Consider the following 19647-nt stretch of genomic DNA (forward strand, 5'->3'; position numbering starts at 1 on the left):
TATTATATCAGTCTGACAATTCACACATGAACAGCCTACGAAGAGGGTGACCATGTGGGGGAGGGCACTTCAAGCTACTTGCACTACCAATGAGGTGAATACCAACATCTTGCACTACCTCTCAAAAATGTAGTCTACTCTTTTTTTTTTTTTTTTTTAGCTTATACTTACATAGAGACGCGTTAAGATGCTTCACACGAACATGAGTGAAATGCATAATTAGCAGAATATGCAGCAATACCCCCCCCCGATGTGGATGTGGTGGCCACCCACAACAAGAGGTTCAATATTTGTATTTTTACTTAATTAACCTGGACTTTCCTCATCCATGAGGACATGGATCAGGTTTTGGCATGATACAAAGCACTTTCACAAACATTATTATGTAACAGTTCGTTATGAAAATAAATATATTTGGCATTCTTTTTGGCAGTACAATTCAAACCATGACTGAGGTTTGTCTTCATTCAAATGCAGATGGCTTGCGTGCTTTTGGAGACACTAGATGTTTTTGGAGCAGGATTTAGACGACAAAAGCAGCACACCTCATTCCATAATTGATCGATTCCTGCATGTGATAGAACCTGGAACCGACACTCCCACAAGTCTGTGAAGGCGGTAGTCATTGGTGTTTCTTGGTTGGGGCTCTGGAGCGTGCAACAACAATTGGGACGAGCGCCAGTGCAGACAGAAAAACGGCCATCAGGGGGCGATAGTACAGCCACCCCGCACTGATTGTCAACAAGGACAGGGAGCAGGAGACACTGAGAGAAAAGATCTTCAGCCCCAAAGAGACGAGCTCCCTCAGCACTGGAACCCAGTCCACTAAAAGCAAAATAATGTAATGTTAATTTTTTTTTCCCCACAGTTTTGTTGAGCAGGTTTGTGCTTACTACACATAGGCAATGTCCAAATATTTTGTCTGACTATGATTAGGATTATTTCCCTGTGCCTAGTGACATGAGCTGATGACGGAGGTGTGTAATACCCAGCGTGTAGAGAATCTGTGTAGTCAGGCTGATACCCAGGAACATGAGAGCCCAGCCTCCAGCCCTCAGAGCCCACGTCCTCATGTTGTTGTACTCGTGTTCATGTGCAAACACTTCCTGCAGGAACAGCACAGGGCCAAATGAGGGCCTGCCCATCAACAATTTAATTATGGGGTTCAGATCTCAGCAATCTCACAATTTTCTTTTTTTTTTGTCACATACAGTCATATGTATGATATGCAGTGAAATGCTTTAGCGACTGCTACAGACCACAGTATTGCAAATATTGCAAGTATACATAACCAAATATTACACAATATTACATATATTATGTATTTAACATAAAACATAAAATATGTGTAACAGGGTGGAGGTGTGCAAATGAATGAAGTCAAAGTATAAAGTAAAAAAGTAAAAACAATTGAGTTCAGAGTGACTGAAAGTGAAAAATCTCTCTCTCTCTCTCATGCACACACACGCTAAACTGACCTCAGCACTGAGCTCCTCTGTATAGAGAATCTCCAGGGTGTCTCCAGACTTGGTTTTGAAAGCCCTTAGCTGGTCTCCTCTCTGCATGGCAACCACACTGGCCTAAAAATGTTCCACGTCCAATGAAAACAACAAAACTCACATAAATACTCAAAAAATCTCAGACCAGTGTCCTCAGTACACTCACAGCCTGGGCACGTCCCGGCCAACTGCCTTCGCCACTGAGCCCAGCATAGGTGAACCGTACACGCACATCTCCCACCTGCACGTTCAGAGAGAGTCACAGTTAGCGCAACATTACTATATCTCTTAAACCATCACAATGTGAACTGAATGTAGTCTAATCCAAAAGGGTTAGTAACTATAATTCCTATATTGTTTTGTTGTGATGGTAGACCTATAATTCTACAGATGAATAAGGTCTGTTTCACGTGGCTTTATAATATTTATTCAGGTGGCTTTTGTGTTTGAGAAGTTGCTCACCTGAGGGCTTCGTGGGTTTGGCGTGTGGTAGAAGTAATCCTCATCCACAGTGAGGAACGGGTCGGTCCAAGGCAGGCCCTTTAGGCTCAGAGTCTGAAAATTATTTATCTGATCCACCAGTCCTGAAAAGTAGCAGAACGTTCACAACAGGCCCCATGATCTGGTCCACAGCAAACATTTTCTCCATAGCAATGCATTTTCTCTTACCTTTGGACAACACAAATGGCCCAATATAGACTTCCGGCGCCACCACAGTCACAGCCTCAACCGCCATTGCACTACAATGCCAAACATATTCAAGTTATGAGTACAGAAACCATTAGTGAGCTTAACTGATGTGTCTTGATGTTGTAAATGGAATACCTAGGATTCATGTGGCCAATTTCTTTGTCAAAGTGTCTGCTGTTTATGACCTCTGACCTCCATTCTGTATCTGTAAGGGGGGGAAAAGCCGGACTTAAAGTCTAGAATCTTGACTAAAGTGAATAACATGCATAGTTTAAATAAAACATAACCTGTAACTGAAAGTGAAGTGATTGTCATTGTGAAACAAATGCAGGACAGCACAAGGTGACAGTGCTTTTAACCATCATTCTTGATGAGCAGTGGGCAGCCACGAGCAGGACGGTGTTATAATCAAGGGGACCTCATTGGCAGCAAACTGATTATGGGGCCGCTCACCAGATGAATAAGGTTAAATGGTTAAATACAGAGGACACGTTTAACTACATTTACATTTACAGCATTTATCAGACGCCCTTATCCAGAGCGACTTACAGTAGTTACAGGGACAGTCTCCCTGGAGCAATTTATGGTTAAGTGTCTTGCTCAGGGACACAATGGTAGTAAGTGGGATTCGAACCCGGGTCTTCTGGTTCATAGGCGAGTGTGTTACCCACTAGGCTACTACCACCCACATGCGATGTGTGCTGTGGTGTGTCACATGTGACAATCAGGAAAAGAAGGCACTTACTATAGGTGTAAGTGGTCTCAGATTTCTTCTCGCCATTCTCTTCATAATCCCTACAGGGTTAAAACACGGTATAATGATGGTGAACTTCAAAGGGTGCATAATTCACAAGCTGTTTTCAATCATGAAAGCAGTATTCCTGCCTCAACACACCTCAAATTTGACAAACCTGCTCTCCTGAGACTCCACCCACTGATACATCTCCACTTCCCTCTTCAGCTTCACCGTGTGCACGGCCACTTTGTAATTGGGGTCGTACAGAGGCTGGATAGGGAAGGACATGAGGGCATGCTGACTGACAGGAATAAAATAAAACTTGCATCCAAACACTACCCTGAGAGTGTTTAAGAGAAAAGCACGCTGGTGGTGGTGCAGTTGCTTCACCTGAGCAGTGTGCAGTGGTGCAGACAGGTGGACCAGGCGATGGTCGTTTTGGAGCTCCGGGCCGGAGAAGCTGTTCAGGGAAACCACCTGAGCAAGACCCTCGTCCAGGGAAGCAGCGGTACGTAAAGCTCGGCCCTAGGTAACGGGAATCCAGAGTTTACTCCTCATTAGAAAAGGTTACCACGTAGCTGGACAAGACACTGTAGCCCAGTGGTGCTGGTCATGGCTCGTCGTATTCGGAAGATGGACCAAGGCTTCATCGAACATTTAGTCAGAGATGGTCAGAAACTAACAAATGGAGGACTTGTCTGGCCGCGTTTTACATTCACCTCGTTGGTGAAGAGCACGTAGAAGGAAAGCGCGAACAGGCCCAGGCCGACTACCATGCCGCCGGTGGTCTCGCTCAGGCGCTCCAGAAAGCCGGGCTTCTCCCGGCTGCTCACCCGAGAGTGCCGGTGACCGGAGTCCGCGTTGGAGAACTGCAAAACGATACAACAGACGCTCGTGACTTAACGTGAACACGGTGCTTTTAACGCTAAAACGAGTTTTGTCCTCTACATCCGGAGTATCCTACCGACATGCTTCAGCCCCGCGCCCGGAAGTAAAGAGCTAGCCGAAACCGAACGCCGAACAGGCGGCTGCTTTATCCCTCCTGCTCTGCGGCCTCTTGCCGTCACGAAAACCGTGGGCGCCACGGCATTATTTTCAGTGGTGGACGCGTATCACGTGAACCCACACCCTATTACGGCGTGGTTCGGCGGGGGGGTCAGACGCACGCGCATGCGCGAATCAAACCCGCGCGATGAGGTCATGTGACAATGCAACGTTTACTTGGCGTGTTGGTAATGTAATGTAGCTACGACGCTGTAAGCTTGTTAGGTTCCTGACGTTTGCGGAATGTGGTCTCCATGCTAATTAAGAATCTTTGTGACATTACACCGCAAACTTTAAAATATTACATGAATGCATTAAGAACTGTATATGGTCTACTTCCTCATGGTTCACATCCAGCGGGTCTGAAGTTGAAGTGATTGTCGTTGTGAAACACTGCAGCACAGCACACGGTGCACACAACGAAATGTGTTAACACATTAGCCTGGGTGAGCAGTGGGCAGCAATGATATGGTGTATATATTTTAAAGTAAAGTGTAGTGATTGTCACATGTGATACACAGCAGCACAGCATACGGTGAACACAGTGAAATTTGTCCTCTGCATTTAACCCACCACCCTGAGTGAGCAGTGGTCACCATGCCCAGGTGGTCACCATGCCTGAATATTGTTGTGTTGTGAAACTGTGTTGGCCCAGTTTCACGTCTCATGGTGTGTAAGGTCAATGGTGAAGAATTCAGAACACCATTATATTCCTGTGGATGGACTGTAGATTACAATCCCTGAAACTGTTTTATTGACGTCCAGTAGATGGCGGTATGCGCTTTGGCGACATCGCTATACCCCTGAAAAGGAAGGTGAAGATAAATAGAAGAAGAAGGCAGTGAAGTCACTTCCCCTGTAGGGGTGATTATGTGCTCCATCTCTGGTTTTCTGTTGCTGTCTGTCCTTATTTCGTGATGAGATTTTTTATGGATGACGCATCGTTTAAACCAACAGAAGGACATAAAAGTAGTAAGACGGAACCCAGTTGCAGGGATTTGATTAGAACTCGAGTCTCTGATGCGTCACTCCCCATAAAACGGAGTGAACCTGTTCAGATCCTCCACAATCAACACACACTAAATCCTGCGAGGCTGTTACCCGAGCGCCCTGGCCAATGAAGCGGCCTTGTGTCGTTTTGTTACTCTTAAGATGGATCCCTGCCTGTCACCGTTACCTGCTGACGTGAGGAATGCTGAACTGGATATTTCATCAGACACCGGCTCACCTCTGGATTGTGCTGGGAAAACGCTGGAAGCAACAGGAGAAGATGAGAAGACTGATTTCGATACATTTCTGTCTTCGGGTGAGTAGTGAGTGAAATGCTGTAACAACGAGTTAAAGTAGGGCCGCGCGGTATAAACGGTGGCCCATGGCAGAGATATCCAGTGACTAAGTCGCGTCACCTGCGCGAAACCACGCCCACTCACAACACGAACCACGCCCACTTACAATATGAGCCCCGCCTGCTTTCAGTACGAACCACACCCACCTGCAGTATGAATTTAAAGGTTTCTATATATACTGCATACCCAATAAATAAAATAAAGCAAGTCAGCTCCGTGTTTACGAACCAGGAAATGACCAGGGACTGTCCTAGCCCGTTTTGTTCCCTGTTCCCTTTTGTTCATTGTGATTTTAAAAATCACCAATATTAGAGGGACTGCAAGATAAAATAAGAAGCATAGTGTTATTTAAATATTTTCTGACAATATATTTTATGTAAACTATACAGTTGAATACAGAAAGTCCAAAAATTTGAAATTGCTTGCATTTTACAAATACCTGGTATTTCACTGTCTTGGGTGTGACAGTATACTTTCAGAATTGCCCAGATATAGTTTTATCTGGTATATGGTTATGCTATATGTTAATGGATCTGTAAAATTGGAAACAACGTTTCTCTGGAACCAGGTTCTACATTTAAACACATTTACATACTGACATGAATTGCACATGTATGACATTGACAAACTGGGGTACATAAAATGCAAACATGGGACAGGCAGAGCAAGAATAACATTTAGGGCAAAAAAGCATGTGGCGCTTAACTAGAGAAACAAATAATGAAGGTGCACAGTAGAAATAATGCAAAAATGTAATAGTGGGGCAGTGATGAACTAGCAGTTAAGGAAGCGGCCCCGTAATCAGAAGGTTGCGGGTTCAAATCCCAAGGTGCCACTGAGCAAAGCACCATCCCCACACACTGCTCCCCGGGTGCCTGTCATGGCTGCTCACTGCTCACAAAGGGTGATGGTTAAATACAGAGGACACATTTTGTTGTGTCACCGTGTGCTGTGCTGCAGGGTTTCACAATGTCAATCACTTCACTTTCGCTTTCAATAGATAATATTTTCTAAACATATGAGGTAGAGTTTGTGTCTCAGTCCAGAGAGGAAAGTCCCTGAGTGTTCAGGTGTCTGAATGCCTGTGGGATGGCAGTGAGGGCCCGAATGCTTCATTACCTTTTCCCAGATGGTAGGAGTTTGAAGAGTGCATGTGAAGGACGTGTAGAGTCCTTCACAATGCTGGTGGCTTTGTTTTGTCTGTTATGGAGGGAAGAGAGACTCCGATGATCTTCTCATATGTCCTCACTATCCACTGTAGGGTCGGATGGGTGGGGGGAGATGGGCATTCCTCTGCAGGAAGTAGAGACGCTGATCTTGGCTGATGAGCTGGTGTTGAGAGTCCAGGAGAGGTTCTCCTCTAGATGAACACAGAGTATCTATCTCCACACAAGATTTGTGGATGTTCAGTGGACAGTGGTCCCTCCATTGTCTTCTGAAGTCAACAATCATCTTCTTCATTTTGTCCACGTTCAGAAATAGATTGATGACCTTATATCAGTCTGTCAGTCGTTGCACCTCCTCCCTGTACACTGACTCATCTTTCTTGCTGATGAGACCCATCATGGTCGTGTCATGGGTAAAGTTGATGATGTGGTTGGAGGTGTGCTTTGCTGCACAGTCGTGGGTCAACAGGGTTAACAGCACTGGACTGAGCACACTGCCCTGAGGAACTCCAGTGCTCAGTGTGGTGGTGCTGGAGATGATGTTCCCGATCCGGACAGACTGAGGTCTCTCAGTCAGGAAATCCAAGATCCAGTTGCAGAGGGAGGTTCTCAGGCCCAGCAGGCTCAGCTTCTCGACCAGGTGCTGAGGAAGGATGGTGTTGAATGCTGAACTGAAGTCTGTGAACAGCATTCGTGTGTATGAGTCTTTAACACATTTCAATTACAAATTCAAAGAAGTTGTAGAAAGGTAGAAAAGGTACTATAAGTCTCAATTATTATCTATATTTTTTTTGATTCAGGGTGTTTATGTCAATGAAGTTGTATAGTAGAGCCATCAAGCTGAGTTTTATTTCCATACAAACAAACCTGGATTTTTGATGTTGCCATTGAGATAAATGGGTAACTGGAAGTGGCTGTCTTTGCCCTTTCTTTCTTTCTTTCAATTTTTTTTACAGAATCAGACAAATTCTCTCTTCAAAGACTGTGTTGCCGGCCAAACATTCTACTTAGTATTGGGCATAAATGTATGTAATACATTATTATTTGGTAATTATTTGGTAACCAATGTTGTATACAACTCTGGATATGTGATTTTAATCTGACGTGTTAACATGTGAACTTTGTTATGTGTCTCTTCTTTACAGCGCTTGATCAAAACGTTCTCAAAGTAAGAACAAAAAAGCGAACCGAAGAGGAACTGAACCCAAGGAAACCCAAGCCTCACCGCTGTTCTCAGTGCAGTATGACCTTTTTATATGCATCAAAACTTAAAAGACACCAGAGGATACATAGTGGAGAGAAGCCCCACCAGTGCGTTCAGTGTGGGAGGAAGTTTTCAACTGGATCCATCCTTAAAATACACCTGAGGACACACACAGGAGAGAAGCCGTACCGGTGTGCTCAGTGCGGGATGAGCTTTTTATATACATCACAGCTTAATAAACACCAGCGGATGCATACTGGAGAGACGCCCCACCAGTGTCTCCAGTGTGGGAGGACATTTTCAACTGGATCCAGCCTTAAAATCCACCTGAGGACACACACAGGAGAGAAGCCGTACCGGTGTGCTCAGTGCGGTTTGAGCTTTTTATACACGTCACAGCTTAAAAGACACCAGCGGATGCATACTGGAGAGATGCCCCACCAGTGTGTCCAGTGTGGGAGGAGGTTCTCGACTGGATATAACCTTAAAATCCACCTGAGGACACACACAGGAGAGAAGCCGTACCGGTGCGCTCAGTGCGGGATGGACCTGTCGACCGGATCCGGCCTTAAAAAACACCTGAGGACGCACACCGGAGAGAAGCCCTACCAGTGCCTACAGTGTGGGATGAGCTTTTCACACGCATCAAACCTTCAAATACACCGGAGGATACACAGCGGCGAGAAACCCTACAAGTGTGAAGAGTGCGGCCTCAGCTTTTCGCACGGATCACATCTAAAAACACACCGCAGTATACACACTGGGGAGAAACCACACCAATGTGCAAGCTGCGGGAGACGTTTTTTACGAGCGTCAGCTCTTAAAGTACACCAGAGGATCCATACGGGAGAGAAGCCCTATCAATGTTTACATTGTTCAAAAACCTTTTCACACGCTTCATACTTCAAAAAACACCAGATAAGACATGCTGGAGAGAAGCCATACGTTTGCAGTCTTTGCTCTAAAAGTTTTGCAACACTTAATGAACACAACAGACATCAAACTGTACACGCTGAAGTAAATCCTGGGGAGTAGCTTGGTGTAACGGCGTTATGTAATTGAACTACAAATAAAATTGTCATGATCTGGTTGTGGGTGGGCAGCTCCACGCTTTGGATTGGAGTTTCATGTTGTCGATGTTTCCTGATTTCCTAACTCCTGTTTTTGAATATAAATGTACAGTACATCATAGTATATCATCATCATAGTTTTGATGTAAATGTACATCAAAACTATGAATGAACACATGTGGAGTTATATACTTAACAAAAAGTGGAGACCTGACCTCCACAGTCACCGGACCTGAACCCAATCCAGATGGTTTGGGGTGAGCTGGACCCCAACAAGTGCTAAACACCTCTGGGAACTCCTTCAAGACTGTTGGAAAAGCATTTCAGGTGACGACCTCTTGAAGATCATCAAGAGAATGGCAAGAGTGTACAAAGCAGTAATCAGAGCAAAGAAACTGGAATATAAAACATGTTTTCAGTTATTTCACCTTTTTTTGTTAAGTACATAACTCCACAACGTAAATGGTCATAAAAATAAAGAAAACACACTGAATGAGAAGGTGTGTCCAAACTTTTGGCCTGTACTATATGCCCGCTGTCATGTCCTCTTTGGGTCATTGGTCGTTTTCCCTGTTTCTGTACCTGCCTTGTGTTGTATTAAATCCCCTTTTTGTCAGTCGCACATCACACATTGTGAGTTCCGTGCCACTGCAACAAAAACTTTATTTTAATGTGTTACGTTACTGTAGGAAACGCTTTAATTAAATTACAGTTATTGAAAGATTAATGATCACCATTTTAGTTCAATTTTAATTTTGTATTAAAAACCTTGTCAAAATGTGGGTGGTAGTAGCCTAGTGGGTAACACACTCGCCTATGAACCAGAAGACCCGGGTTCGAATCCCACTTGCTACTGTCCCTGAGCAAGACACTTAACCCTAAGTTGCTCCAGGGGGGGACTGTCCCTGTAACTACTGATTGTAAGTCATTAGGGCTGCAACTATCAAATATTTTTGGAATAGAGTATTCTGTCTTTTTTTTCATCGATTAATCAAATAATCGGATAAAATCATACTTTTGCGTTTTTAAACAACTATCAGTAGTGTGTTATGCAACAAAAAATCCTCTTAAAATGAGCAAGCAATTGGCTGTTACTCCTCACAAATTTCTCCAACAGTAAGACTCGCATCAAACCGGTTTTTAGCCTGCTCATCTCTCAGCTGGATTCTCAGAGACAGCCTGAACTCGGCCACTGCGTCCTCACAGACTTCGTAGCCATAAGAGGCGGTGTGGAGCAGCTCGAGACAAGACCTACAGACCAGGTCACAATTGTTTAAGAATTTGTTGTGAATGTAGTATATGATGCTTCAGGTTTGTTTTGTCATTCACCTTTAACCATAACTTCGTCTGTGTATTACAGGTTCGTTGGACCCCAGAGGTGCTGGGAGAGTTCTGCGCTGGACGTTCCCGAGGAGCAGCCTGTGACAGGGTTGAGAAGACTTCCAACCCAACCTTCCTCTGCCCCTGTTACTTTAGTCCTCTGTTCCATCCCAGCAGCAGCACTCCAAGGCAGCAACCATCCCTCTGATTCTGCGGCTTAGCTGCCTTGTCTTCCTGGACAACAGCACATTCCCAGGACATCATGCTGGTCACACCTTCAGGGTTCACTGCTGATTATTGTTTTTATTTAGTTGATCAAATCTTACATTTTTGTATTTGCCACAAGGGGCGCCAATCTTCATGTTACAGCTGCCCAAACATTTTCCATATTATCGCTTAACTTGAATAAATACACATGTGCTTTCTTTCTACGAGTTATCTGGCGATCCCTACGTCATGATCTGCATGAACCAAGTATAAAACGGAAGGGATAGAATTTCTATCATGTTTTCACACTGATGTGAAATGACTACTGAACCCCATAAACCATTAGCATATTAGCATTCTTTTGCTAAAGCACAGAGTTTTAAGCCTGTAATATTTTCCAAGATATAGACTAAGAGCAGCTAGTAACGCATCATCATCATCATCATCATCTCCGTCGTCTTCTCTCTTTTAGTGAGTTTTGTCTCATCTGGACACTAAGAGCCAGCTTTTTGCTGGAAAAAGCTTTACAGGAAGTGGAATGTGGGGGACGAGGGGGGTCTACAAGGCTGCCCAATCAGAGTGTTTAAAGCATTTCCCATGGTGCCCTGCTCAGCGCACACGTCTGTACAGCAGTGAGTGTTAATGTTAATATTGCGCGTATATACAGCTCATTACAGCCCTGTAATAAAATATATATTTAAAATGTTTATGTAACAGGTTACAAGACCTTTAAAACGTATGATAGAAGAAACAGCATTGAAAACGAACGCACAGTCCCAACCGTCCTTGTGACAGATTACCCAGCAGCCTCGGTTAAATACCGCTGCGTTTCTGAGTGTAGACGTGCTTGCTTCGGCAGCACATATACTAAAATTGGAACGATACAGAGAAGATTAGCATGGCCCCTGCGCAAGGATGACACGCAAATTCGTGAAGCGTTCCATATTTTCTTTGCTCACGAGGGACACTAAAATGTCACAATTCTTTCTTAAAAAACACCTTTAGATACAGTTATTTAGAAACAGCACAAACTAATTCCACAGCTTGTACAATAACATTTACACACATCCATGCACATTGTTGTTTTGTTTTTTTTGTTGTTTTTCTACTCTACTTGAGAGACACCATTTACCGGAATCAAATTCCTTGTATGTGCTTGCTCTGACTTGGCCAATAAATACGATTCTGATTCTGAATCTGATTCTAGTGGAGTAAAAAAAGTGCTTGTCGCAGAGCGATCGTACGTGCTGTTACCTTTTAAGAAACAGCGCCATCCAGTGGTGACATAAAAAATTGGCAGGTATTTGGAGCGGTGTTGGAGTTTTAAACGTTAAACTTCTTGTCTAGCTGCTCAAATTTAGCTCCTGAATACTTTCAAAGAGGACCATATAAACGTTTGACGCGTGAAATGCACATGGCGTAAAATGTTGCTGAAATGGATTTGGATATTTATTCAGCTTGGCTAAAATTTTGTTCAGGTAGGTGAAACAAGAATCCTGTAGGAAACTTCCAAAATCACCACGTTTGTAGCCGGTACTTGAAATATTGCCTGCAGGACACTGTTCAAAAATGCTGGCCAGTTATAAAATCAAGATTCAAGATTCAACATTGGTTTATTGTCAGTACAACAATATACACAGTATGCCATGTATTGAAATAATGTTTCACACAGACCCCCCATAGTGCAATCATAAAAGATGGATATTATACAAGACAAGACAAACATTCAAAATGTGTAAGAATGTGAAAAAACCAGGAGCATAAGGCTGGAAGTATAATGTTGTTGAGTTTATCAGTGTTCTGGTGATGGCGGTGCATTGAGAGCTCTGACTGTTTGGGGTGAAGACGTTCTAGCAGTGTCTGGCAGTTACAGTTCTGATGCTGCAGAACCATCTGCCAGACAGTAGGAGGGAGAAGCGGGCATGTGAGGGGTGGTGAGAGTCCTTCATTATGTTCCGAGCTGGACAGATGAGGTGTTTCTCGTAGAGCTGGGAGATGGTGGAAGTGGAACCCCGATGATGTGCTCTGCTGTCTTCACTATCCGCTGCTCAGCGACAGTGCAGTTCCCGTCCCAGTCAGTGATGTAGCAGCAGAGAACATCTCAATGGTCCCTTGGGAGAATGATGTGAGGATGGGAGGAGGGAGGTTTGCCTTCTTCAGCTTCGTGAGGAAGTGCAGACTTTTCTGGGCTTTCTTGGTGGTGGAGGTGGTGTTGAGGTTCCAGGAGAAATTGGCATATTTTATGTTTACATTACTTTTAAATGCCAGACATTTCTGGAATTTCTGAAAGTTCATGCATATTGATAGCGACTGCTAGATGCCTGCAAAGTGAATAAAATATTCTGGAAACTAGAGCAAGCAGACACAAGCATGCACATTGGGACATTAGCATGTACATCCGGAGAGAACGTGTGTACGTGTGGATCACTGCGTGCTTACGTCACAAAATAAGCCAGATTTCATTACGGCCAGGGTTTTATTTAATTTCTCAAGCGCCGAAGTTATGATAACTTTGAAAACTGATAACTGTGTTATCGCTTAACTGCATCATGGCAGAGGGAGAGTGGCCCAAAAGATCTAAAATGCATTTCATTTACATTTACAGCATTTACCAGACGCCCTTATCCAGAGCGTCTTACAATCAGTAGTTACAGGGACAGTCCCCCCCTGGAGCAACTTAGGGTTAAGTGTCTTGCTCAGGGACACAATGGTAGTAAGTGGGATTTGAACCCGGGTCTTCTGGTTCATAGGTGAGTGTGTTACCCACTAGGCTACTATCACCCTTTTTTCACAAAATCATTCAGTTTTTATCAAATTGTTCGAGCTGGGAAAAAATATATTTATGTAAAATATATGTTGAATTGTTTTTCTATATGACCCAGCCCTAACTTTAGGTCAATCTGATACAGTCTTGGAGGTTAACATTAAAAACTGCAAACTCAGTTTTGTCTCTTACCACATGGTGGCGCCACACATCATCATCATCATCATCATCTTCATCATCCATACAGACTATCTGGATAAAAACCGTTTTAAATGATTGCACCGTGCTTCTTTTTGGCCCACACTCCTGCCGCTTGACCCCTGGCGATACCAAGCAGAGTAAATTAGCATAAACTCATGTACAGGACACAGAATTAGCAAACACAGACATGTTCTAAATCTAACTCAAGACTGTGACGTACACTTAACGGGCCTCATTTATTAATCCCCGCAAATAATCGGGTGTGATTCATGAAACGGGGGAACCTGCGCCGACCTGTGCGTACAGCCGCAGCCCATGAGGCACCTGAAGGTGGCAAAGATGCTCCGAAGAGAAGATTTCTTCTAATATTACTATTGCGCTGAAAACACAAAAATAACAAAGGTGTTAATTTATTCAGGTGCAGATGAATAAAATGGTGCTGCTGAGCGAAATAAAACAGGCTGATAAATTATGTTCATGGAAGCAGATATGAACAACATATTGTGTCCAAAAAGGCCTTTAACACAACGCAACTTTTAGGTGCAACGTGAGACAAATAAGGTGTTTTTTAAGAGAGAATTGTGACATTTTAGTGTCCCTCGTGAGCAAAGAAAATATGGAACGCTTCACGAATTTGCGTGTCATCCTTGCGCAGGGGCCATGCTAATCTTCTCTGTATCGTTCCAATTTTAGTATATGTGCTGCCGAAGCAAGCACGTCTACACTCAGAAACGCAGCGGTATTTAACCGAGGCTGCTGGGTAATCTGTCACAAGGACGGTTGGGACTGTGCGTTCGTTTTCAATGCTGTTTCTTCTATCATACGTTTTAAAGGTCTTGTAACCTGTTACATAAACATTTTAAATATATATTTTATTACAGGGCTGTAATGAGCTGTATATACGCGCAATATTAACATTAACACTCACTGCTGTACAGACGTGTGCGCTGAGCAGGGCACCATGGGAAATGCTTTAAACACTCTGATTGGGCAGCCTTGTAGACCCCCCTCGTCCCCCACATTCCACTTCCTGTAAAGCTTTTTCCAGCAAAAAGCTGGCTCTTAGTGTCCAGATGAGACAAAACTCACTAAAAGAGAGAAGACGACGGAGATGATGATGATGATGATGATGCGTTACTAGCTGCTCTTAGTCTATATCTTGGAAAATATTACAGGCTTAAAACTCTGTGCTTTAGCAAAAGAATGCTAATATGCTAATGGTTTATGGGGTTCAGTAGTCATTTCACATCAGTGTGAAAACATGATAGAAATTCTATCCCTTCCGTTTTATACTTGGTTCATGCAGATCATGACGTAGGGATCGCCAGATAACTCGTAGAAAGAAAGCACATGTGTATTTATTCAAGTTAAGCGATAATATGGAAAATGTTTGGGCAGCTGTAACATGAAGATTGGCGCCCCTTGTGGCAAATACAAAAATGTAAGATTTGATCAACTAAATAAAAACAATAATCAGCAGTGAACCCTGAAGGTGTGACCAGCATGATGTCCTGGGAATGTGCTGTTGTCCAGGAAGACAAGGCAGCTAAGCCGCAGAATCAGAGGGATGGTTGCTGCCTTGGAGTGCTGCTGCTGGGATGGAACAGAGGACTAAAGTAACAGGGGCAGAGGAAGGTTGGGTTGGAAGTCTTCTCAACCCTGGCACAGGCTGCTCCTCGGGAACGTCCAGCGCAGAACTCTCCCAGCACCTCTGGGGTCCAACGAACCTGTAATACACAGACGTAATAGTCAGTCCAGGTCTGACCTGTAATAGTCAGACCTGATGTGTCAGCTGGATCACCTGACCAGGGCGTCCAGCCTGGTGGGGTCTTCCACATCGTCCACGATATTGTACTCATCCACCTTCTCGAATTGATGCTGGCAGCGTAACCCAGAGACCTGTATGCTCGAACAGGTACTCCACCGCGATGAGCTCTTCTCTGACACATAAAAAACAGAAAGCTGTGCATTAGCAGTAGAATTAAAGCACTTTTAATGTCAGTACAGCAGCCTCGGTTCAATACCTGAAACATGGCAGCTGTTTATTGCTGTCTTGGTTCCAGTAGTCCCTGGACTGGTCCTCAGAGACGGTGAGGACACCGATGAGGACCTGCTCATGTTCGTACTCGTGTACTGACATTGGTGGCCGTGACCAAAATACCTGGACAAAATTAGGTTTTTATTGTTTGTGTGTGAATTTACTTCACGGGAGGAGCATAACCTATTCACCTGCCTTTTTAAATTTCGTTTTTTTCTGTTCCCAAAATCACCTTCGAGCGGGATCCATAGATGCTGGTCTTGTACTCTTACAGCCGCTTCAGGATAGGTGCCAGACAGATGATGGAATGGGCCGCAGGTGAAGGTGGGACCTGCTTCCACATGACCAGGTACTGTATTGCTCTCTATGTCCAGGCATCTGAGTGCTGCTCCCACAGGGTGTTGTGCATCTATAGCAGGGGTGGGCAAACTTTTTAGCTCAGGCGCCACATTGACTGTGCCAAGTTTGACAGACGGGCCAGGCCAGCATCAGATGCATACATATCAGACATAAACAGAAAAGGCATTACAGTGTTTGATATTTACATTCAGTTCCAGTGAAATGTAAATGTTGCTGATCACCCTTCACTTTGGAGAAAGGCTTGCTAGACTAAGAAGGAAAGGAAAGCAGCTCATGTTCTCTGTTCTTCAGCCAACAAGAATCCATCAGCGTAGCAAGGCCTATTAAATAATTATGTTTAAAAACTTTCTTATGAGGTGCACCCCTCCTACCCCCGCTACTACTACTACCCCATGGCCAATAATTTCAGGTTCACAAGGTGTTTCTAGAGGTTGGGGAATGGGTCCTGACTGTTGTTTGCACTTATGCACCAAAAAACAGCTCAGAGTACCCAGCCTTTTTGGAGTCCCTGGGACAAGTGCTAGATAGTGCTCCGACTGGGGACTCCATTGTCCTGCTGGGGGACTTCAACACTCACGTGGGCAATGACAGCATGACCTGGAGGGGCGTGATTGGGAGGAACGGCCTGCCAGATCTGAACTCGAGTGGTGTTTCGTTATTGGACTTCTGTGCAAGCCGCAGTTTGGCAATAATGAACATCATGTTCGAACATAAGGATGCCCATCGGTACACTTGGTACCTAGGCAGACTACATCACAGGTCAATGATTGACTTTGTAGTCGTATCATCTGACCTGTGACCATATGTTTTGGACACTCGGGTGAAGAGAGGAGTGGAGCTGTCAACTGATCACCACCTGGTCGTGAGTTGGATCAGATGGCAGGGGAAGATGCCACGTAGACCTGGCAGACCCAAACGTATAGTGAGGGTCTGCTGGGAACATCTGGCAGGAGAACCTGTCAAGATGGTCTTCAATTCCCACCTCTGGCAGAGCTTTAACCACATCCCAAGAGCAGTGGGGGACATTGAGTCCGAATGGACCTTTTTTTCAATTGTTGAGGCGGCTGTTGCTAGCTGTGGTCGCAAGGTGGCCGGTGCCAGTTGTGGCGGTAACCCCTGTACCTGCTGGTGGATACCAGAGGTAAGGGGAGCCATCAGGCTGAAGAAGGAGGCCTACATGGTATGGCTGGTCTGTAGGTCTCCAGACAGGCAGCAGACAGGTACCGGACAGCCAAGCGGGATGCAGCAGTGGCAGTTGCATGGGAGGAGGTTGGTGAGGGCATGGAGAAAGACTATCGATCGGCTCCAAAGAGGTTCTGGCAAACCATCCAATGCCTCAGGAGAGGAAGGCAGCAACTCACTCACACTGTTTACAGTGGGGATGGGTATCTGCTGATGGGCGACGGAAGGAATACTTTGAGGAGCTCCTCAATCCCACCAACGCACATTCCAAGGAGGAATCAGAGCTGTGAAGTGAAGTGATTGAGCACACAGTGAAATTTGTCCTCTGCATTTAACCCATCACCCTGAGTGAGCAGTGGGCAGCCATGACAGGCACCTGGGGAGCAGTGTGTGGGGGACGGTGCTTTGATCCACCACTGCCAGGCCACCACTGCCAGCTGGAATATGGACTGTAAAATCTCATGGGCAGAAGTTGCTGAGGTAGTCATCCAGCTACAAAGCAGTGGAGCCCCGGGGGTGTATGAGATCCGTCCTGGGTAGGGGTGTTGAAATGAATCGTATAATCGATGCATCACGGTACACACATTGCATCGATGCAGTGCAGAACATAATCGATCCCATCATAATGACGTTGCTTTGGGATTTTCTGACGGCGGCATAAATGTTCTCGTTAAAAAAGTAGTGCCGGTAGTGACTGTGGCGGCCTGATCTACAGATTCTCGCATGACAAACAGAACCCCAGCGGCCGCGTTTTCTTTCTGCCACTTCGACACACACACACACACACACACACACACATGAAGCGGGAACGGAGGAGAAATGGACCCTCCTCTGAGTGTCCAGAGATCTACGACACGACATTTAGGAAAACACGCAGATTGTGTACTGTGTACTGTGTGGGACTGTGTACACACAGTACCAAAGTCGTAAATAATAGTCGTGTGAAATGGGATGTTTAGTTTAATTCAGTTGAATTTGAAAAAAAGGAATTCTGTACAGGGAGTGCAGAATTATTAGGCAAGTTGTATTTTTGAGGAATAATTTTATTATTGAACAACAACCATGTTCTCAATGAACCCAAAAAACTAATTAATATCAAAGCTGAATGTTTTTGCAAGTAGTTTTTAGTTTGTTTTTATTTTTAGCTATTTTAGGGGGATATCTGTGTGTGTAGGTGACTATTACTGTGCCTAATTATTAACAAATATATGCCCATTTCAATTATTTATTTTTACCAGTGAAACCAATATAATATCTCCACATTAACAAATATACATTTCTGACATTCAAAAACAAAACAAAAACAAATCAGCGACCAATATAGCCACTGTTCTTTACAAGGACACTCAAAAGCCTGCCATCCATGGATTCTGTCAGTGTTTTGATCTGTTCACCATCAACATTGCGTGCAGCAGCAACCACAGCCTCCCAGACACTGTTCAGAGAGGTGTCCTGTTTTCCCTCCTTGTAAATCTCACATTTGATGATGGACCACAGGTTCTCAATGGGGTTCAGATCAGGTGAACAAGGAGGCCATGTCATTAGTTTTTCTTCTTTTATACCCTTTCTTGCCAGCCACGCTGTGGAGTACTTGGACGCGTGTGATGGAGCATTGTCCTGCATGAAAATCATGTTTTTCTTGAAGGATGCAGACTTCTTTCTTTTCCACTGCTTGAAGAAGGTGTCTTCCAGAAACTGGCAGTAGGACTGGGAGTTGAGCTTGACTCCATCCTCAACCCGAAAAGGTACCATGTTTGATGATACCAGCCCAAACCAGTACTCCACCTCCACCTTACTGGCGTCTGAGTTGGACTGGATCTCTCTGCCCTTTACCAATCCAGCCACGGGCCCATCAAGACTCACTCTCATTTCATCAGTCTTGAGATGTTTCTTGGCCCAGTCTTGACGTTTCAGCTTGTGTGTCTTGTTCAGTGGTGGTAGTCTTTCAGCCTTTCTTACCTTGGCCATGTCTCTGAGTATTGCACACCTTGTGCTTTTGGGCACTCCAGTGGTGTTGCAGCTCTGAAATATGGCCAACCTGGTGGCAAGTGGCATCTTGGCAGCTGCACGCTTGACTTTTCTCAGTTCATGGGCAGTTATTTTGCGCCTAGGTTTTTCCACACGCTTCTTGCGACCCTGTTGACTATTTTGGATGAAACGCTTGATTGTTCAATGATCACGCTTCAGAAGCTGCATCCCTCTGCAAGATATCTCACTATTTTTGACTTTTCTGAGCCTGTCAAGTCCTTCTTTTGACCCATTTTGCCAAAGGAAAGGAAGTTGCCTAATAATTATGCACACCTGATATAGGGTGTTGATGTCATTAGACAACACCCCTTCTCATTACAGAGATGCACATCACCTAATATGCTTAATTGGTAGTAGGCTTTCGAGCCTATACAGCTTGGAGTAAGACAACATGCATGAAGAGGATGATGTGGACAAAATACTCATTTGCCTAATAATTCTGCACTCCCTGTAAAGAATACGGTTTAAAATATCTCCCTCTGAGGGACTCACTAAACTGCTCCAGGCGATTCATATTCACCTGCATGTTTTTGGCGGTGGAGGAATTAACCGTCCGATTCACTGACTCGGGTTTGGAGCGTTAGTTTGAATGGGTGGTAGCGGGTAACACACTCGCATATGAACCAGAAGCCGTCGTACCGGGAGAGGACACTGGATACGTTTGGTCGGTGAGGGAGAGACTGGCGGGGAATAAGGACAGGGAGGAAGCAGTGGATGTGCTGCTGCGCAGCGGGGAGTGAGTTCGGGATCTGTGGGAAGTACCGGGGCAGAGGAGAACCGGAAGACAGCGGG

General features: G+C 44.7%; 2 protein-coding genes and 2 non-coding genes across 5 annotated transcripts; 2 read left to right on the forward strand and 2 right to left on the reverse strand.

Annotated features, from left to right (window-relative positions):
• Positions 1-392: 392 nt before the first annotated feature.
• Positions 393-4081, reverse strand: LOC114801083 (transmembrane protein 43-like). Its single transcript, XM_028999043.1, has 12 exons — positions 3890-4081; positions 3645-3794; positions 3316-3450; positions 3101-3195; positions 2935-2984; positions 2325-2394; positions 2169-2239; positions 1962-2083; positions 1666-1740; positions 1479-1580; positions 989-1106; positions 393-825 (listed from the first exon to the last, which is right to left on the reverse strand). Exons 1-12 carry the CDS (start codon positions 3893-3895, stop codon positions 623-625), a joined length of 1197 nt encoding a protein of 398 aa, XP_028854876.1. The 5' UTR covers positions 3896-4081; the 3' UTR covers positions 393-622.
• Positions 4082-4815: 734 nt separating this feature from the next.
• On the forward strand, positions 4816-8957 carry LOC114800284 (zinc finger protein 664-like). 2 transcript variants are annotated; one of them, XM_028997451.1, is made up of 3 exons: positions 4816-5275; positions 7438-7506; positions 7627-8957. In XM_028997451.1, exons 1-3 carry the CDS (start codon positions 5122-5124, stop codon positions 8718-8720), a joined length of 1317 nt encoding a protein of 438 aa, XP_028853284.1. In that variant the 5' UTR covers positions 4816-5121; the 3' UTR covers positions 8721-8957. The 2 variants fall into 2 exon arrangements, with proteins under 2 accessions (XP_028853284.1, XP_028853285.1); XM_028997452.1 differs by lacking the exon at positions 7438-7506.
• A 2168-nt stretch (positions 8958-11125) lies between these two features.
• LOC114801523 (U6 spliceosomal RNA) lies at positions 11126-11232 on the forward strand. The gene has a single exon (XR_003751560.1). It is a non-coding gene; the product is annotated as a U6 spliceosomal RNA (small nuclear RNA).
• Positions 11233-13857: 2625 nt separating this feature from the next.
• On the reverse strand, positions 13858-13964 carry LOC114801524 (U6 spliceosomal RNA). The gene has a single exon (XR_003751561.1). It is a non-coding gene; the product is annotated as a U6 spliceosomal RNA (small nuclear RNA).
• Between the last annotated feature and the right edge of the window lie 5683 nt (positions 13965-19647).

The sequence above is a fragment of the Denticeps clupeoides genome, chromosome 12 (genome assembly GCF_900700375.1).
Source record: "Denticeps clupeoides chromosome 12, fDenClu1.1, whole genome shotgun sequence".
NCBI classification, from domain to species: Eukaryota; Metazoa; Chordata; class Actinopteri; order Clupeiformes; family Denticipitidae; genus Denticeps; species Denticeps clupeoides.

Coding starts and splice junctions, on each gene's coding strand:
- LOC114801083 (XM_028999043.1), bottom strand. Junction 2,985..3,100: donor GTGGAGTCTCAGGAGAGCAG/GTTTGTCAAATT, acceptor TTAACCCTGTAG/GGATTATGAAGAGAATGGCG. Junction 2,395..2,934: donor TGAGACCACTTACACCTATA/GTAAGTGCCTTC, acceptor CCCCCCTTACAG/ATACAGAATGGAGGTCAGAG.
- LOC114800284 (XM_028997451.1), top strand. CDS start 5,122: ATGGATCCCTGCCTGTCACCGTTACCTGCTGACGTGAGGAATGCTGAA. Junction 5,276..7,437: donor CGATACATTTCTGTCTTCGG/GTGAGTAGTGAG, acceptor TTTTTTTTACAG/AATCAGACAAATTCTCTCTT. Junction 7,507..7,626: donor ACTTAGTATTGGGCATAAAT/GTATGTAATACA, acceptor TCTTCTTTACAG/CGCTTGATCAAAACGTTCTC.